Here is a 21,617-nt window from a genome sequence, read left to right as displayed (position 1 = left end):
CATCATTGCGTAGAAAATTGTGCATGACCAGCTGATGTTTCCTTATCATATGCTATTCGTAAATAAATAATTCGTCGATGAAGATGTCAAATGATTATAATGATATGTGGACCCACGTTTATTAAAAGATTCTTACTTCTTTTGATGAGTGTTATGTGGTCCTGAAGTTTGAGATTTGCCTCCATGGAAGCTAATATTACACATTTATTATAAATTCGTTTCTGTGAACAGTGCTATTTGACACCTTTCATTTGGAAAAGTCAGAACATAGTTTGTAAATAGAACAAGTAAAGAGTTAAAAATTGGAGAAGTTTCCGTTAGAAGAGAAAGGGTGTTTGATAATTGGTCGTACAGGGGGAGGAAGGCAGGTAGAAATTCAGTGTGGCGGCGTCAAAACCAGTACGGATACGTTGATAGACTCACCTGCTTTCCTTTTACTGTTTCTTGACCTGCCGTAAACGATGGAATTTAGGTACTCCACTTGTCAGTCACAATTAGCCACACGGCGCAACAAGCTTTCGCGCGATCCTCCCACTTTTATCTCAACCCTGAACCTACGCGATACTCAACGAAGAACTTTCCAGGTATTCTTACCGATTTTTCCAAGCGATATCTTTTAGAACTCGGGATATCGTTCATTAAGCCACATATCGTGATTGATATTTGAAATCGGATGATATAGATTAGATAAAACGTTACAAAACAGATACTATATTATTTGTCATGTACCTATAAACAAGATTAACTGGAAATCGTTGCGAAAAGTGGAATTATGACTAGCAACTGCAATACCATTCGTAATGCGTGTTATACACGTACATGTATTGATAGAATTAAAATGATATGACGAAAAGAATGGAATAAAATTCAACATAAATTTCATCCGAAGCATTTGCTCTAAACTTTCAGATGCCTAACTACTGAAATAACCATATTCGGATCCTACTCGTCATAAACTACCTACCATATGTTACTAAGACAGATCAGAAACTTGGTGTGCCGCAAAATGAAATTCAGCCGTATTTTTACGCGGAATGTGCTTAAAAACGAAGAAAATCCGTTGAGGAGACGAAGAGTTTCCAGAATTTCGTTCGACCTCGATCGATCCACGGTGATTAAAGGTTCGTATAAATTCTGTCATCGAAGCCGGTGAAATTTCCTCGGGTGTCGTCAACCCTGACATTAAATCATGGACGGTGTCAGGGCCACGATCCCTCGGATCGTAGAGCTCGTATGCGGAGAAAAAGGAACGAGAAGCTTCTCGTAGTGGAAGCCGACGCTAGACAGCCAGTTTTCATGTTCCCCAGAGTGGATAACCGCGTAAAAGTATCCCGTTACCACGGTAGCCCAGATACCGGATTACGGAGCACGAATTGTCAATCGAATCGTGAGAGGTTGCGAGTTTCCGTTGCGGAAAAAGCCGACCATACTAGTCGCCCGGGGGACCGCAAGAATTTCGTGATACGCTTTTTTTTATTATGCTAAGACAAGTGAAGGAATGGCGGCGCTTGGTGAACGGCTCGTGTTCTTCCGTTATATTCAGTGCGATATTTCTATGTTACATATTTGCAAAAGATTCGTGGAGTATTAATTCTTTTGACGTGGGTTGAAACCTTTCTTCTCCAGTTACGGCATTTTCGTGATATTTGAAATGATTTCGCGAATATTAATCCTTTTAACGTTAGTTGGAATTTTTCTACCCTCTTCGTGACTTTTCTACGTTATTTGAAAAGAATTTCTAAATGTTAATCTTTCCAATGTCGATTAAAATGTGTCTTCTTTCGACATGACGTTGCCATGTTATTTGAAAAGAATTCCTGAATATTAATTGCAATATTAAACGTAAAGAAGTGGTGAACATTAATATTATTCCTTTTGACGTTGATCGAGATCTTCTTACTTTCCTCGTGGTGTTTCTACGTTGTTTGAAAATTCGCAAATATTAACACTTCAATATTAGTTGAAATTTTTCTACTTCTACGTCACGACGTTTCTATGTTACGTAAAAAGACTTCCTGAATGTTAACTATTTTGATATTGTTATCTATCTTTCTTCTTCTTCCACGTTTCCTCGTTATTTTGAAAGAATTCGCGATTGTTAATCATTTTAGTTTCGATTGAAATCTTTTTCTTTTCGTCACGACTTTTATATATTATTTGGATAACATTCATGAATATTAACCCATCTATTGTTGATTAAAATCTTTTTTCTTTTATAATAACGTTCCTACGTTATTTGGGAAATATTCATGAATATTAACCCTTTTATTGTTGATTAAGATCTTTCTACTTTCGTCACGGTGTTTCCACGTTATTTTGAAAAGATTCATGAATATTAATCTTTTTATTGTTGATTAAAATCTTCCTTCTCTGAATTGGATTCACTTGGAATCGTTTGAAGATCCAAATGCGACAATTCATATCATTCAGCTGATTTGTTACAGACATTAAAAATCGCATATCATATTTTGCACGATATTAAATATATTTATGTAACTGATTATGTAACGGATTACACGTAACAAATCATTGACGATAGGAAAATAATAAACCAAGCATTTGATAATCACAAGATACATAAACAATATTATCTGCAAATACAAGAGTTTCTAGTACAAGATAAGCAATTTTTCAAAACCAATATATAGATTCAGAGCGCTAAAACGGCTAATAAACGTATTTCACCGTTATCGCATGATAAATCGTCAGAATATCACGCTAAATCATTCCACACGCTATTAATCAGCGAGATACGTAAAACACCAGGTTTCTTTCGATACGAGGTTTATCCAGAAAATCGATAGATCCGATGAGCGAAACCCGCGTGTTTCAGGGAACGGTTGAACATTCACTTTCATTCGAAACAGCGCCTCGAGTTATGGCCCGATAAGATGAATGTTGTAACAACACGGCCCAATGAATCATAACATCGATAATATAATGAGGATCGAGCATAGAAGGCCGGTGGTGAATGGTGAGTTTACGTTTCCGCGCATCCAATCGACTGGTAAACAACTACTTCCAGCCCAACTAACGCCATTAGAGTCACATTCAAACCAATTTAAACTCAACCGAACACGCTTGCCTCGTATCTCCAATAATTAAATTCCACGCGAAATCTTCAACCTAACCCCAGGAGGAGTTCAACGATCCCTAAAAACGTTTATTCTCAAGGCGAAACTCGTTTATCACGCAGGACTTCCTTGATATTATTAATTAAACACAGTCGAGACTAGATAAGATACAAAGCAGATCCGTTACGAAGAAACTAACCTCTGATTTTCGTTTCCTGTGGGTCCAACGGTGGAAAACGTGGGTGGTTCTGCTGTCCCGGTTTCTTCAACAAGACACCCACGACCTGCGGTGCCATCATCATCTTGACGAATCCTCTGTTTCTTTCTCCCCTTTCGATCAGTTTCGTCCAGTCATCGTCCACGATATTTTCGATCTTCGTTTCACTATTAACTCGTATATCCAAGATAAAAAAGAAAGAAACAACACCAACTTCCTTTTTCTCAAACGAACCAAAATAAAAAAAGAGGAAAAGCAATTGGAAGGCCCCCAAAAAAGATTCTTGTTATTTGCTGATCACTTTTTTCACTGGATACTCGACCGAGGATTTAATGCTAGGTCTGACTGGATCTGAAATTAAAGCGGACGGGGCCAACGTACGAGGCGCACACCGGGAGAGCAGCTGCCGATTCCGTTCAGTTTAGACCGTCTGTCGTTTTATTGGCCAAGGCGACGTGTCACTTTAGCGAGGAAGGAACGAGGCGCCAGACTCCTTTTCCACTCTCTTTCGGCCTTATCACTCTATCTAGTTTCTCGCGGCGCACGCGAAGCTTCACCTTATCGCGTGACCAAACGCTACAACGCACTGTACGATCGATTCAGCCTCTTTTTGATTCTATTCTCTCGTTTCATGTGAGCTCGCTACGCACTCTTTCCCTTTCATTCAAACTCCTGTTCGATTGATAACGTCCCACTCTCTCGACCTTTTGTCTCTCGCGATCGTATCACCTGTTGACACACACGGTCAGCAGCTTTCGCCTCAACGGAGCCTCCACGTTCGACGACAATGGCCGACCGTAATACACAGCCTGCAATTATTGCAGCCAGATAACGCTTATCAAGCCGGCGCGTTCGCCTTCGAAACCGAGTTAACAAGTATCGCCGGTCAACTCCCTCGGTCTGCTGATTTCTCAACTCCGAAAACTGTAGTCTAGTTGCGTGATGGAGCCTTCAGTTTTAAGGTCAACTCTTTCGGCCAGCGGATTTTTCAATAACAGAAACGTTGATTGTGATTTAATTTCAGAATCCTCAATTTTAAGATGAACGACTCGCCTTTGGTTCGCCGACTTTTTAAACGCTTTTATTTAAATCTAATTTTAGAACCTTCGATTTTAAAGGCCTACAACTTTGGTTCACCGTCTCCTTGATAACAGAAGCTTCAATTCAGATATAATTTTACAATCTCTGATTTTAGTTCGGGCCAATTGCTAACACTTTTTAATTCCACGGATCTTAATTATAGCTTAAATACAAACTTCGGTTTAATTACAGAATCTTCACAGTTTCAGTACAGTTGAACGCAGAAACCTTGGACTCAACTGGCACCGAAATTTTAGTAATATGTACGCGTATACTTTAATATAATAATTCCTTGTTGCGACGATATTTCGTAGAACAGTCTTCGTTTCACAACACTAGGTTTTTCGCTTGACAACCAGTTACGTACGTTTCCATCGAATCGAGGCTAGTTTCAACGACACTCGCGATTTCCATCACAGTCGCAATGTTCTGTACGTAGTTGCAAAAACGGAGGAATATATGGTCTGATTAATCCGATTTTCTCGCCGAGTTTCCCCCCCAACCCCCCGGCGTTGTCAACGATCGTTCACGAGCCAGGAGGCTGTTTAATTAACGCGTCGATGAGGAAAACACGGACACATTTGGTCGCAATAGCAACGTAAAAACGATCGTTGTCGATCCAGCATGGCGCGCGCACGACCAACGACTAAATAGACGGCCGAGTGCATCGAGCTCGACTGCCTCGTGTTCCCCTTCCATCGCCATCGTTGGTTTCTCTTTCTCCCCCTTTCAGAACCAACCCTCTGTCGTTCTTCGTTCTGTTTACACGCATCCCTCGAGGATAGGAGTGGCACGCTAATTTTTCAACTTTCCTCTTTCACTCATGCGATAATACGATAACACGTATGAAATTGTTAAACGAGTCTCTTTAAATTCGATCATCGACTCTGTCTTTTGCAAGTTTCTCGATTTTACTTGCCAAATACGTGTCCAATTATACACGTAGCGTCGAATTTCTGAAGGAATTTCTTCACTTGCACGAGTTTGTTTATTGGAAGCAGTTTCCTGAAAAATGTATGGATTTATGGCGTTAGTCGATATCTATGACTTTTGAGCAGCTGAAATATGAATGGCGAAAAGGAATAATATTATTAAAATCCGAAATCTACTCATACGTTGGCCATTTCTAGAGTTGTGTCGATGTTGAATAAAAGAACGATTTTTACAAGTATGATTAGTAAACTACGTGCATGTACGCAAATTTACATTTTTATGAACAAAACTAAAGGAATGAGATTTGTTTCGTCCTTTAAATATTACAATGAGTACTTTAAGTGTCGTGTAAATCTTTGTGTATTATTTGTGCATTGTATTATTTGTACATATTTATTTGAATCGTAATTTCATAGTATGCATAAACATCCACCGTGATTAAAATACATATATTGACAATCCTGTTATTTTTCAAACAAACTGTACATTTTCGATATGTTTCTGAAATCCTTAGAGAATAGATGTAATGTACTAATCTTCAACTTCTTCCATCCTTCATATCGTATGCTAAGATTTACGATATTGGTAATGTGGATGGCGAAAAGAAAATATTAATGGTCCAGAAACGTTGGATTGGTTTGGTGTGCGGCAAAACGTCATTCTTATCGGACGTGTCGATAATGATACGAGATAATGAAACCATTGGCGCGTTTTTAGTGAAACAATAGTGATAAAGTCGTAATATTTCGACAGCTGAAATTTGACTCTTGGAAGTTTATTCTTACACCATTAGAGTCACAATTCACCCCCTTAGTAAACCTACATTTAATCTTCTTATTTCCATTCGATCGAACACGTACTCTGTTCTATTTTTTAAGCCAGTAAAACCACGAACTTTTGTTGAAAGGATGCCAATAAGATCATGAATTTTCACTCGTGCAAGTTCGTATTTAAACCATTAGAACCACAATTCACCCCTTTAGTAAACCCACGTTTGATCTTCTTATTTCTATTCGATCGAACACGTATTCTTCTCTATCTCTCGAGCGAGTAAAACCACGAATTTTCGTTGTTACTCCGAGCTCGTGATATCTCAATGGTTAAAATGTGACTCGTGGCAGTTTATTTTCACACCATAGTTTCTTTTACGATCATAATTCACCCTTTGGTAATAACCCTCTGTCTGATCTTCTCGTTTCCATTTGATCGGACACGTATGTTTTCCTATTTTTCGAACGAGCATTATTCCCGTACCTACAACTTCATCGTTCTTCACGTTGGATAAATATTATAGATCTCTACCCGGTAGGCTTCTATCTGGATCTTGTTAAACCGAAGTGTACTTGGACGTCAAGTGAATGGCCCGCGGAAATGGCTATCGGCGGGAACGCATGACGTCAAAACGTCTCAAGACCACCGTCTGCGAGTAACACGTGAAAAACGAAAAATACGGTGACATACTTTCACTCGTTGGCTCGCGCGGGCTACCTGCGAACGGGCCCCATTGAAGTTCCGTCTAATTACGTGCAAAACGACACGGAACACCGGATATCGATGGAAGGAAGGAGCTGAGTCACACCCTCATCACCCTCACTTTATTGGTGAAGCTAGATAAGGAATGGACGCAAACATGCGTCAACTTGACGTTGCAAATATTGAATTCTAATGGAAAGTTGGGAAATTGGAGATGCGTTTACGATGATTATTTGACTCATCTCTTAGATATATTTCAACCTATGAATAGTATGTACATATATGTATCTGATACATTAGAATTCTTTTACTGTATTTATATTTACATTTCATTTCTATTTTATTACAATTTTCGTGCTGTGGATTATTACTTTCTTCGAAATAAAAATAATCCTACAGCGATGAAACGAATATGAAAGTAACGGAAGATGCTTCATGCTTCAAGCATTATTTGAATTATAAATGAAAAAATATACAACGAGTCGAATATGAAGAAAAATCTTCATGCCTCGAACGTTGATTTTATATTTATAAATAATATTAATTTTAATTAATTAACAATATTAATTTTATATTTATAAATAAGAGAAATTTCAGACTAACGAGTCGAATATGAAATTCACACTTCAAACGTTACTTTTCTATAAATAAGAACAAACGTAGAGCTACCAGTAGGATATGAAAGTCACAGAAAAATATTCGGTCGTCCACTAAGCAAAGTCACCCCCCAAAAAAAGGGTACATAGGGTACCATCCCTAGTAGGGATGCATGCTCCAGGTATCGCTTTTACTATCTTCCCGGCTCGAATACTATAAACTCCGAAAAATGTCATATGTCCTGCCTCGCAGCGGAATTGTGGCGACGACATATTAGTAACGTGCTATTGTCACCGAGGGAAAACGGATCAGAGGGACCGAAGAGGAAGACGAAATTACTTCGCCGAGGGTTACCACAATATGGCCAGGTGAAAAAATAAGGCGAATCGGACTGGTATCGATTCACATCTCGTGAGATTAGAAATTATATGCAGATCAAACTTCTTCTATTTTCTCTGCGCATTAAGACATACATATTCGAGGGAAACATAAATTTGTGAATTTATATTCTGTAATAAAATCAACAATCCAAAGAGAATGAAAAAAGATTGTAGGGTAAATTGGGGTTGAAGCATTCAGCATTTTTGTACTGTTTTTTCCCACAACATTCTATTATTTATTTACAGTAGCCTCGGGAAGTAATTTTTTCGGGAAGCTTTTCTCAAGTAGATTTTATAGGGTTTTAACGTGTTTAGTCTTGTGGTATAAAAACTTGAAAAACAAATGAATGACATTTGTAGCGCTATGTACGATAAATGTTTTATCGAATAACCGATACTTCTGTTAGTACCTACGATACATTTTAAATATTTAATTTTTTATTCGGTCTACTGTATGTCAGGGATGTATATCTTGAAAAATATCGTTAGTAACAGTTGTATCTCGTTCCTTTTTTAACGAAATATTCTCGATATTCGTTTTAACATTATCGATCGGCAATGCAACCGAGCACGTCAGACGTAATTGGACAATGCACCGATCCATATCGAGGTTGCATTGTATCGACAATGGTGCCCAGCGATTGAGACCTCTCGAATGTCCCCTGCGACTCGATATCAGTATTCTCGTCGCATATTTACGGTCGCACAAAGAGACACGGAGTATATTGAGGCTCGTGGCCATCGTCCAATCGTGACACCTCGTGAACCAATACGAATAATGATGTTAAGGAACAAAAAGGATAGAAAAAAGAAGATATTTTTATCCGACGTGCATCGAGCGGAAAAAATGCGGCTGCTGCGATGAAACGACTGCCCAAAGCGAGAGTCAGAGGAGGAAAGAGAAAAAGGGAAAAGAGACGGCGCCAAAAATATCAGACGCGTAGCTCGCACATGCGACGTCTTGCTGTTCCGATTCTTAACGCTGTAGAAATGAACGTTCCGTGGCTTGAAATAAAATTGAGCTCCCCCTGTTGGGGCTTCTCAGATCGAAAGAGTCTTGGTAACGATAACTTTGGTAGAGAACGAAATGGGAAAATAGGTGAATTTGGAGTTGTTTGATGTTCAGTTGAGTTAATGGATCGTCAACGTCAATTCCATACGATTGACTCGTATTTTCTTGCAGAGTATATACATGTACAGCTCGCCTGACACTAATAGTAGTGGGATTTATGATTTTTTAAATGTAATTATTAGCGTTGTTTTAAACTTATGTTTAGATATACGAATAGCAACTTTTCATAAAAATCAAACATGTACGTATATGTGTATACTATACAGTTGATAGTATGTATCTTAGTACATCTGGTTTCCTTTGTACGATGATTCACCTGCTCACCTAATGCAGTTTTGTTGCAGTTCAGAATCGTTGAGTGAAAAGTATAACGTAACAAGTCTTGATCATTCATTGTATTTATATAATTTAACCTCGTACAGTTACTTCCTACTTCCAAGGCTGAAAATTCCAATAAAAGTTTCCAAACGTTACAGATCAGCTATTTTTTAAATATCTCCATATTTGCATCCAACTGATTGATCTCTCCTTTTCGACCATACCAATGTGTTTCCGAATTTTTCATTAGTTTCTAAGAACACAGCTCAAGTATAGATTTGAGTTCCTGATTATTTAACTAAAAATACAATAAATGTTTATTTCTCGTACACTAGATATTTCCTTTTCATTTCGTGAATGTATCACGTTGATCAATATAGGAAAGTGGATTTCGTCGATCGTCGATTATTCGAGTATTAATCCGGAGGGAATTGATACGGGCGTCTAACTACGTTCTAATCGACTCGAGTATCGTTTCAGTCGATGAGAACCAAGTTTACCGTGGCGCTTAACCCGACCCTACCTTGATCGATATTCGCATAAACGCAAGCTGGACATACACCGACCAAAATGTCCGCAGCTACCTAAACCGTGGCTTCACATAGGTATATGGGGTCTCGCAATCGGTTTAGAAAATAGTACTAGACGGATCCTGAGTCACGATATAGATGCAGATTAACGTAAACGCGTGCATGCAGACCATGCACGGTTGCCACACAACCCGCTTAATTAAACATGAGTGTAAAGTGATGTTAACACCATGATGACCGGGCACGCTACAGTAAGTACAACCATGTTGTGCACAATGTGTACAGCATTTATCGAATATGTTAGAATAGTTTAGATATTCCATTTTTTAATCGAACTTTCTCCTCTAATCTATGTACATGACTCAGAATGAAAATTATAATTCAGTAGATAATATTAGAACAATTATGATACAATAGATATTATTAGAACAATCATTGTTTAATAGATATTATTAGGACACAGCTGATGGAGATAGAATGGTGTTTGAATATTTTAGTATTCAATATGCATATTTATATTTTTCTGCTTTTCATGTAATTCACTATTTCGCGAATGAAATATTCCACAATTTTTTAAAGGAATATACCTGAAGTTAGATGGACATACAGAAGAGGTAAAAACAGAGTTAATAGAAAAATATAATTAATGTTTTGATAGAATTGCAATAGAACATTACAGTTGTCTTAGTGTGTCTATTGGTGTGCCTCTTTATGGAAGAGTTAATATTCATTTTTCTCTAACAAATTATAAAATACAATAGCCTATTCGAGAGAAACCAGTATAAAAGTTTTCTATGATGAATGTTCGAATACTTTGGTGAGTCATTGTAAATATGTATAATCCTAAGAAGTAGTGGCTGTATCTTAATAGCAGCCAATGTGCTAAGACAAAGAGCCTTCAGATGTCCCAAATTCTGCAGTTTCTACAGTCACACGGGACTCACAAAATTTTCTGCTAATATAAGAAATATAAAATTCCAACATTTGAAACATAAAAAGGTCGCGAGAGCGACTTAACGAGTGCGCAGACGACTTACTAAGCGGACGTCTAAATTTGGCGCATTTGTCGGGGTGTATCTCGCTGATAGGACGTATATGAATTCTGTTTGTGGAATTTTCTTAATCTCTTTCACCTACGCGTCATAAAAATGTCTCTCGTTAATCCCATGCTTAATCACTTTATAAAATTCATTATCAAATCAAATTAAAAACATCTATGTCGTTGAAATAATCATTTTGAAATTGATATAAAAGGGATGATTTAAAAAATAGAAAATAATTGATATTACAGATCCAGAGACAAAGGAGAAATTATAGAATTTTGTATAGACTTGGAAAGAGCAATCGGGACTAAAAATGTAGTGATGCAAGCTATCGAATGAGTAAAGCGGAAAACAATATTGGCGGAACTGGTCAGGTTCGGATTTCGAAATAATTAATCGACGTATTATAATTGATCCATAAAGACAGGCTGCCGCAACACGAGCGGCGCACGTTTCCTCAAAGGTGAAAGTAAAAGCTGTCCAACACTTAGCTCACGCTGTGTAAAACCGCACGTTTTACTCAGCTCTTATCGATCCGCACGTTTCAACGTTCCTACTGCGGTGACAGCAATCACGAGACTTCACGCTCTCCGTCTGATCTTTTCCGTGAAATCCGAATGTCCCTCCTTCGTTTCTTATTTTTCATATTTTTAACGATATTTTTTCAATCCCACCGTTTTTTCTATTACTGATAAATACCAATATTGCGTCGTGACTGGCGGAAATGGAAACGTTGCAACGATCAGGGTCCATTTTCATGTTTTGCATTCGCGTGTAACACTCTGACGGTTTAATGTCTCTCGTGTCAAGTGTATTAATAAAATATAGATCTAATTGTAGGGAAATTCGATAACTTCGAATATCTGAAGAGTGCAAAGATGGAAGAAAGAAATAATTCAGGAAATGCATAAATGGCCACGTAAAATATCTTCGTTATTTCATATAATAAGCGGTAACATTATTTATGAAAGTTATATAATTAGAAAAAGAATGCTGGTAAAGTAGCAAGATTTGCCTGATTTAATGGAATACTAAGAACGAATATTTATAAACTATCTATATTTTAATACGTATCTATCGAAATATGATTTTGATTTTGTGTCATACACACCGAAGGCGAACTGCAAGATTAAAAAATATAGAAACAAAAATTGTTGCGTTAATAATTATACAATCTAATAATAAAGTTTTAGATAATTAGCCCTCAACTGGTATCGTTGAATCATAGGCGACCACGATGATTCAAATTACGGTCGAGTTAGCTTATTTTATCTTAAGGGGTATTTAATTTTAACTATATTGATAATAGCATTAGGATAGTCTTCATGGCGTAAAAGATAGGATACAAATTCAAGTAAAAAATACTCCAAAGTCTACATAACATTTCATCAAAACCCTTCTGAGTCACTCAAAAACTGAATGATACCAATTGGCGACATACAGACGCACCATATACGTCACTAATTTGAACGGTTAGCTTGACGGAAATTCTTTCCAAATTTTTGGACTGATCAGATAGAACTGACAAATGTCAGGAATCTCATCGGTTATCTGAGGACTTTGTAACATTCTATGACAAGGCGCCACCGAGGAAAGTTTTCACGATAAGACGAGAAAGACTGCTCTTCTTCTCTCGCTAATGTATTTTTACTTTCGTTGACTCATCGGTGAATTGCAAAAGCTTGCTTCGAGACCAATCCTCTTTTTAGTCGGATTATGAGCAAATTCTCGAGACCTAGAATCCTACGTTCTCCGTATTGTTCCCGAGTATTTTTTAGATCGTTATCGTGGGATGCACTCGACGTGGAGATTGCACGCTTATTACTGTCGATGCTTTCGCTAGCAACTCGTAAATTCGTAACAAAGAATCCACGAGATTGCGAAAGGAGCGTCGAAGTAGTCTAATGAACATTTAAGTTTCATTACTCGCAATTCTCCTCAATTTCCCTGATAGTCAGACGATGAAATTGCGGAAATTCAACAGGCTCAGATTACCATGCACCAATTCGTATCTAAATCTTTCTAGATCAAACGAATAAAAAATAATAATGAAATTCTGTGCTCCAGAAATTCAAAAGACGTTGAAATAGATATCTTTAATTTGTCTATTTGATTGTGTAATAGATTTATTTGTATTTCTTTAAGAGTGTATCGGTGATCTTTAAACAGATGTTTTACATAAGATCTATTTAGTCGGTTGATATCTACTTCGAACTGTTCATTATGTCTTTTGCAGTCGTGCGTGAATTTAAGAAAAAACTCAACATGCAGCAATACCAGCTTGCTTTATAATTCTTCGTATTTAAGTTATTTTTCTTCAACTCATGCACGATTACAAAAAACCGAGTGGCTACTGTTGGAAGTAAATGTTTTCTGGGAAGATAACGAAAAAAGTAAATATATGATAATTAAGATCGTTAATTATTATATACGTAGCATATTTATTGTATAGCTTTATATCAGTTTCTAATCTCTCATTTAAAAAATCTTTGATGAGAAAAATATCATGATTGAATAATATGCAAGACACATTTAGATTCACGAATGCAGATTTTGAAGAGTATTTAGGATATTCCTACTTCTTTAGAAAAAATTAGTCTATTTCTGTTTTCAAAAAATTCTTCCCTCCAGAGATCAAACAGGAACAAAAGCTTTTCAGTAAAAACGTAACAACTTCTTTCAGTTTTCATTTTCGTTTTTCAATCTTCGATACAAGGCACTACTTTTATAATTTTCAATTAATCGAAGTTACAATAATCGTTGTGTTAATCGATATCTTGATAATCGAAGCTCTGCAGAAATATTATGTTGGTTTGCACATTGGAGGGAAAACTCGTTTCCTACCAGAGAAGTGGCAGTTGTCAAACGCACTCACCGACACAAGCTTGATAGCGCTGATGAACTCTGACACACGCGGAACGTGACTAACCCAAGAGTTAATCAGCGAGCTACAAATCTTTGTTTAACTTATGCGGAAAAGATTTAATAGAGGCGCAAGGTGTTGATGCAATTTCTCCTCGCCGGATGATGAACCCACGCGCCGTTTTGCTCGTTACATCCTCGCAAACGAATCGAGCCACGACGACACTCGAAAACGGCTCAACGATGAATCATTGCGTTGACTAATTGAATTGTAATCGGCAGAATGCAGGGATAATATATTTTCGCGAATCGTTTCGTATTACTAACATTTATGCAATTATGTGATTCGTGTACAATAGTTTTATTAAATTCATCAAATGCATCGCACAATTTTATACTTTAGAATGTTTTGGAGAGTTTAAGGTTTACTGATAGATAGTTAAGTGGTAGATATATACATATATCAATCCAGTACAAATTAGGATTTCTATAGGAAATTCTTATCGTTGTCGTGTCATTTCCAACAATACCGACTAGGGATAGAATAAGATTGCAACACTACAGTGGCGGAAAGTGTAACTAAAATATATAATACCATCACTGCATCGATTACGTGCACAGTTTGTCGATAGTCAATGGTTTTGTACTCTGTATATATTGTGCACATTGTTTACCTATTTTATCTCCAATTGTATATATAGTTCGCGTATTTAAAATTAGGAACTAGTTGTACTCCTAAGATGCATTCATACATCTCATTCATAACAATTTTGCATACTCATCTATGATTCGAGTAAATATATGCATGGTAATGTAATGTTATAATAGAGTTCTTCTATGCCTACAACAAATGGCTGAACAATGATATTTGCTTTCCCCATGGGAATTTTTGCCGCTTTATCGATGGAATATAGAAATATTTCATATGATTTTACCTACCGAGTAAGGAACGTACAATTGGTTTTGTCACGTGCTTTCGAGGGCGACACAAGAAGCACGAATTTTTTTCAATTAAACGTATTTCATCGAAGGGTAAGATGATTAAAAAATCCTACTGAATACCACTTTAAAATATTCGAATGTCCTTCTCTAATGAATCCAAGTGATTCTTAACTCATTTTACAAATTGATTTCCTCAATTGTAAGAACAATATGCGAATTACATTTCAGAAAAAGATCTATTGTTCGCAAGAGCTATGTGCTCTTTGATTCACTATAATTTCTCCTCTTGCGTGGATATTCAAACGTTAACAAACTACATAAACTATAAGTTTCCCCTGCCCGTGAAATAAGGTTCTTGCTGATTAATGCAGACATTCCTATGAAATTCTCTCGTTGGCCTCCATCTAATTTCTGAATAGCTCTGGCCAGACATTGTTTAAACGGAAAGGAAATCGATGCTCGAGAGTCAGGAAATCCTCATTCATCTTGCCCGGGTAATTAAATGTGGAAATCGACTGTCGCACGTAAAAGTAGAACACCGAAAACTGCGTTTTCGCCAGTTTTATTATTGCTAAAAAATCAATTCACCTCGAGATTTAACGATCCATGGAAAAGGAAGTGGAATATAGATGGATGGAGAGTCGCAATCGTTCCACGCGACGTATGTAATGATTCAGATGATCTAGTTTTAGTGGAAAGAATATAAAGTAGCCATAAATTAAAGTAGCCATAAATATTCAGTAGCAACGCTGATTAATCTTTAGATTTTAAACTTTTACGGTGATTGGATGACGTATTTGTAGTTCTTGGGTTTTTAGTAGCAAAAATCCGAAGAACCACGAATATGTCATCAGTTATTGTAGTCATTAAAATTATGTGCATTTTCAGTCGATTTTTATCAATTTGAAATATCCTGACATGAAAACATGTAGAATTTTAGGTTGCAAATGCTGTTTAATTCATCTCGGAGCAGTGAAATTTTTCTGAATTTTCTGTCATATGGTAGAGATCGTATACAGAAAAAGCCAATAAAGAATATAATATTGTTAATACTAGATTAATTAATATAATGTACTGAATTTCAAAATATCTCTCCTATAAAACTTAAAAAATGTGGCTTGTTATCCCCCTGTAATCTTTATATACTAAAAGTAGAAGGAATAAAAGAATGTACAATGTCAAGTTCAGCTCAATATAGAATTAGAGCAAGGGGTTAGAGATAAATAGAGACGCCGAATAAAAATAAAATCTTTTAATAATTTTAATTAGGATAAGCAGAACGATCAAAAGATAATTAAGGTTATTCCAGGAAGAAGCGACAAATTAACCTGGAAGTCCAGATTGCACGAGCACATGCATATTTGCATATGCAATAGGGTAGCAGAGGCTCGCTATGTCGACTGATTCTGGAGCACGAAGAAGAGGCGCGTTGAGTGGATACCGAGCCTCGAAGAGGCAGGTGGCTCGGCATCTAAACGAGGATTTTCTCGACATACATATACCCTAGTCGTTGCGTTCCCGAAAGCTGAATTTTCTCTTTTATCGTTCGAAAGAAGCCAACTTGAAGGATCCTCTTCTCGTTTGAAACTTCTTTTCCGGCTCGTACACGAGACAAGATCTCGCTTCGTTCGAACCGCTGCATCTACGAAAGTTCTGTCTTTTACGCGACGTTACGGCGAAGAAGTTGAAAAAGATCACGGAGAAGTAATTCGACTCGAAACGAGCCGTGAAATATTTTCGCGACACTACCGCCTACAATTCTATTTCAATTTCCACTCACAGTCAAATACTGTGCGTATATGTTTGTTTAAGACGCGATTCACTGATTCTGTGGAATGCTTGATTTTTAATTGGCAAACGATCTGTGGGTGTTGTTCGTGTATGGAATAGGTTGCTTTAAGGCCGGCAATTTTCAAGAACGAATGTTCTACGAGATCTCCAGCGACCTGTTTATCCGTTCTTGGGGATGCAATTCAGGGTAGCCGCATTGCGCCACCCCCTACTATCAGTCAGGGCTGCTTATAAAAGGTACGCTTGTAATTTTCGTTCCGCGACGCGGTGCACTCTGCGGTTTCCGACTGGCCGGAAGACGGAACACCGGAAACACCATCGTCAACGCTCCCTTCTTGACCGTTAAATCGCGTTACGTAACGCTGCTGCTCGAGCATCGTCCCTTCCACTTATTTATATACTTCGAACGCGACATTCCAGCTTTCGTTCGCAAATGTATTCTCAGTGGAAAGCGGAAATACGGTGAATTGGTGAAATTAATGAGGCTTGAAGGTATACCAAATGTTGGTATTGATCGGCAAAACAGGAGTTTGGCAAGTTCAAAGGGAAAATAAGGTGATCGTGCGTTATTAGGAACGTAGAATATCAACTTGGAACTACTTCTTCTTTTGCAGTTGCAGCTTCTTTTTTACCAACACTGTAATTATTACGAGCGTCTCAGAAATCATACTGATCAACTTCTCCTTTTCTAAATCCCTCGAACTGGTCATCCAGATACACAATAAACGTTCGATTTTCGTGGAACGGGTGATATACTTCCATAGGTTCACTTATTTTATGGATACCACAGTAAGTAATAGTAAATTCCAGGAAAAATTGGGAAAAGTACTTGGAAGATGTCATTCCTTTTCCTTGCTTCTCAGTTTATAAAATTAGTCAGTGCAGTTTCTGAACGGGCCATAATAAGTGGTCACGGAATGTTGTTGCACGCTGCTGTACTTATAGTAATTACGTGTTAATCAGTTAGATTCAATATATTAAATTTCGTTTCGTCTAGTAGTGTTTCTAGATAATAAGCTTTCGGGATACTATTTAACATAACTAGAGCACATTTGTGGCTTTTCATATCTCGATCATGTTTTAATAGTTTGTCCACGATACGAAATGTCAGCAGAAAGCGCGGTGTGTCGTTGAAGGCAAGATCGAAATCCGAATTTTCACAAACGTGTCATATGCATAAATGTTCTCAGTGGTAGTAGTAAGCGTTCAAATACTCCATCTATTTTAACTCGCAAAAGATTATACAACACGTACGAAGAAAAATTCTAGGTAACTTGTGGGAAAAAATCTCGTGGAAAAAATTCGTCAGGCATGCGATATAGAATTTTAGTACCGCGTGGAAATGTCGAGAGAGAAAAGGATTGGGAGGAAATGGTAACAACACGGCCGAATCTGTCAGCCTAGTTCTTTGATCTACGAGGCCAGTGTAGTAGTAGCATTCAGTTGCAACGGCGTGAAAAGTCTCTCGTTCTCCACGCTGACTTCCCCTTTGACGCTGTGTACGTATATGTGTGCACAGCTTCGTTTCCTCTCTATCCCCTACCGTGCTCCTGAGCGCTTCTCGGTGAACCAACCCCCACCATCGGATCGCGGTGTATCGAACGGTCTATGACGTCATTGAACTTTCTGTGACGTCATGCCAGTGGTTCTCAACACCCACAAAACCCGGGAGGAAAGTAACTTTTCTCGGCCGTGTCATCGACCAAGCTAGAAGCCTCTTCGATGGCTCTCCACGATACAAACTGTACCGAAACGAAGCAATCGTATCGAGATTAAGCGAATCGATCGAACGTCTCGAAGAAAGAATGGAAGCACGTTTGAGCACCACCACGAGAGCATCAATTTTCGAAGATGAGTGTTGTCACTGAAACTATTAAGCCGAGATTGATGCCCTATTGAGAGGACACAATTTCGTGGTAATGGGTTTGTGAAGGATTCATAGGGAGTAGAATATGTTTACTGAAAGCGAATATTCTCCTCTTTGGCGATTACGTTATAATTAACCGGCGTATGAAAGACAGAAACAGGAGGCAGTTGAAAAAAAAATGTGTCAGTAATGCACACGTGTACGGGAAAATGTTAAAGGTAGCGGACAGATTGGATTAACAGATATGGAAGGAACAAGTTAGACTAACTGTGAATCATAGAATTTGCAACGTACGTGGTATCTGTCGTCATCCTCGATAATTTCGATTGTAACTCGCGTGGGCAGTCTGTGTGCACGTGTTTATCAGGAACGGTGGTTGAACGAGGTACCGGAGGATGTAAAGGTGGGAAAGCAGTGCCACCAACCCCTGGGGACCATTGATCTGACATTCCCTGCGGTGACGTCATGCTCATCCAATAGAAACGGGTCAAACGTCACGAAAAATGGCTATACTCGTACGACGTTGGCTACGATTCAAGGATGTCGACTTTTTGTATCTTTCTCGAATCATTTACCAAGATGAAAAGTCGCTGTATTTCACTTTCATCAATCGACAGTCGTCACCCTATATAACTCCATATATAACTAAAATTTCAGGTTTTGTCACATTTCTCAACTTTTTAATGTATCGGCCTTTTAGTTTCATAATTAGTTAAATCACAGCTTTGAAGATGTAAAATGAAAATAGTCTGACTCACAGCATTATTGATTCTCAATCTTTCAATCATCGTCAGAATTTATCATTGATATTCGTTATGAAGTCGATGTAAACTTTCGCGATAAATTATTCGTCGCAAATAGATATTCTTTCACGATACCACTGTTGGGATCTGATATATGACCTATTAATGTAAGCGCGTTTTATAACACAGCAGTCGTATAAAATGTCCTATGCATGTGACAAAATTGCCATACATTAAAATAAGTCACTACTTTCCATTATTCTTTATGCATAGCCTAACTTCTCGTAGTAATAGTATCTTTATTTGTTGCTAAATTACGTTTCTTTAGTATTTTTTGTGCATTGCTTGGAACGAGCAGTTATGTTTCCTAATATCACATACAATACACCCTTTGCTGTAAAATAATAAACGAAAGAACCAGACGAATTCCAGTCATAAAATTTACATATACAAATTCATTGAAAAATTTAAGCTTAATTCAAGAGAAACTGACACTGTCCAATTTCGTTTTCTATCAAATTGCAAAGCGTCCCTGGTAGACGTACACCAGGAGATAAAGGGAAAGAAGAAAGGAGTAGTGTACTCTGGAGAGATCCTCGCAGCAAAAGAGAAGACTACTAAATTGCTTGTTTCTGGCAGCGTGACTCGCGAGGAGGTAACACGCCGGATTTTCAGAGATATTATTACGTAACGACACTCTTTTACCCCTAGCTTAGGCGTAGAAGAACCTCTGGGCACTTTTGTTCGGAGGCCTCGTTATTTCGAGGAGACGTCAGAAGCTCGTACTCGTTACCAACCCTGCATTGAAACGGCCGGGCTGCGACACATAAATCGGAGAGAAAGAAAGAGGGAGAGAGAGAGAGAGAGAGAGAGAGATTCACGGATTTTTTTCGGTGCGCGCGATCTCTGGATGCGCTCTTTTGTATCTATTTCTTCCCGCTTTAATCCGTGAAGTCGAAGTTAAAGGCAGCGCCCCACCGCTTCCAAATCGAGAGGCAATGCCAGTTTTATGACTGACGTTCACTGGTAATCAGCAAAATATCAAAGTGACTCACGGTCTTCTGGACCGGCATTGCGAGGGCGTATATCTACTCTGACCTTTTGCCTGCCTCTGGGATCAGCCAGTTTTGTACAACTAACACGATAGAATCCGATTTAGTATTACGTTGTACTCGAGAGTGGTTAAGTAGATAAAATCTGTGACGAAACTCCAATTTGGGAATAATAATAACCGGGAAACCTTTAATAGGGAGAAACAAGGAAGGGAATCAACGAAAGCATGAAATTATATACAATAGATTTTCGAATCTTGGTAGGAAACCAAGGAACAGTATCTTGTACTATTTTCTTTCTAAACCTCTTCCAAGGCAGAATCATTTATTTTCCAGGAACTCCTCAAGGCTGGCTGCATACAGGTGTTCCTTGATAAATTGTTGATGAATTATTTAAACGGGGTATGGAACATTCCGAGCTTCTTCTCACAGTGGATCGCAAACTAGGTACTCCTATATATTAGATTTTCCAGACCATGCGCTCATCAATGAATGGCCACGACTGGTTAATTAACCCCTTGCGTCCACGTCTTTAATTATCATATGCTTGAATACCAAATAAAGGGGCGACCTAACCTAATTCCATTGCACGAACCAATCAGCGAAAACGCTGGCCAGGAAAAGGAAGCTAGGCCAGTTAACGAAGGAAGGAAAGAATTAGAATCGTCGCTTTTACACACGGGAAAATAATCAGCTGCCTAGTGAAAAGAGCTCGGACGCTTATCTGCGTCGATTCAGAGTTCACTAACCCTAATATTGCAGCGGTACGTCTACGGCTAGATGGAACTGGTATTCCAAAGGTAGGAAGAGAAAGGGGAGAGGAGATAGATGTAGAAAAAAAAGGGGTAAGAAGAGGTTGGGAGCCAGGTGGAAGAGAGAACCGAAGAATAGACCGACATCAGCGAATCTACCGAACAGTCATGCGTTGTGGGTGAGCAACGTGCTCGAGGGGTTTGGGGGAAGGAAGAGCGCAGATTCCGTCGTTTCTTCCCGGGTGGTTCCATCCCTCCTCCCTTTATCGATCCTTCTCCAGCAGAGCAGTAGCGCAACATCGTCGCTAGGAATCAGCAACGGGGACCATGTACCACCTCAGTGAATACCCGGCCACTATGCCGACAGAAATGCTTCGATTCTAGCTTTTACGTGCATTGCGTCACGCACTCCCTAGTTGCATAGTCACGCGTATGATCGATTCGATGAATCCTTTACTGATCGGTTAGTAACAGTCAGCGGAATATTTCAAGCAAAATTTCATAAATGAACGTCGTAATGAGGTTAGGACTTTATTGCCATAATTTGTTACGCGGGTTATAGATTCGGTAATTTAGGGGTTGAGGGTAATTGATGGAATAAAAATCCTAATGGTATATGTCAGAATAATGAGAACTTGGGTTTAGATATCTACCTCGACCATAAAGGGTATCATCCCTTCAGTTTCATAATTAATTAACGCGCAACCTCATTCTCTTGTCACGATACGTTTTTACGGTCTGAAAAAGTATAACGAATTTTCATAATTACAATGGATTGTCATGCACCGTTATGATACTCAGTATTTACCCTTCGATTAATTATCGTCAGAGTACCATTTGTTACAGGTTATAAATTCGCTTAAATTTAACAAAATTTATTATTAACCACCT

The 21,617-nt window shown here is 38.2% G+C and overlaps 1 protein-coding gene across 1 annotated transcript in view; it reads right to left on the bottom strand.

Moving 5' to 3' along the window:
- The window catches only part of LOC117204399, a 47,009-nt gene extending 41,982 nt beyond the window's left edge, over positions 1-5,027 (bottom strand). The window contains exon 1 of the mRNA XM_033441755.1: positions 3,274-5,027. Within this exon, the coding sequence (XP_033297646.1) occupies positions 3,274-3,376 (103 nt within the window). The 5' untranslated portion in view covers positions 3,377-5,027. The remainder of the gene's footprint in view (positions 1-3,273) is intronic.
- Between the last annotated feature and the right edge of the window lie 16,590 nt (positions 5,028-21,617).

Source organism: Bombus bifarius, unplaced genomic scaffold (assembly GCF_011952205.1).
Source record: "Bombus bifarius isolate JDL3187 unplaced genomic scaffold, Bbif_JDL3187 scf7180000007966, whole genome shotgun sequence".
Lineage (NCBI taxonomy): Eukaryota > Metazoa > Arthropoda > Insecta > Hymenoptera > Apidae > Bombus > Bombus bifarius.
Note: the sequence above shows the minus strand (reverse complement) of the source record. Positions and strands in the feature narration are given on the sequence as shown.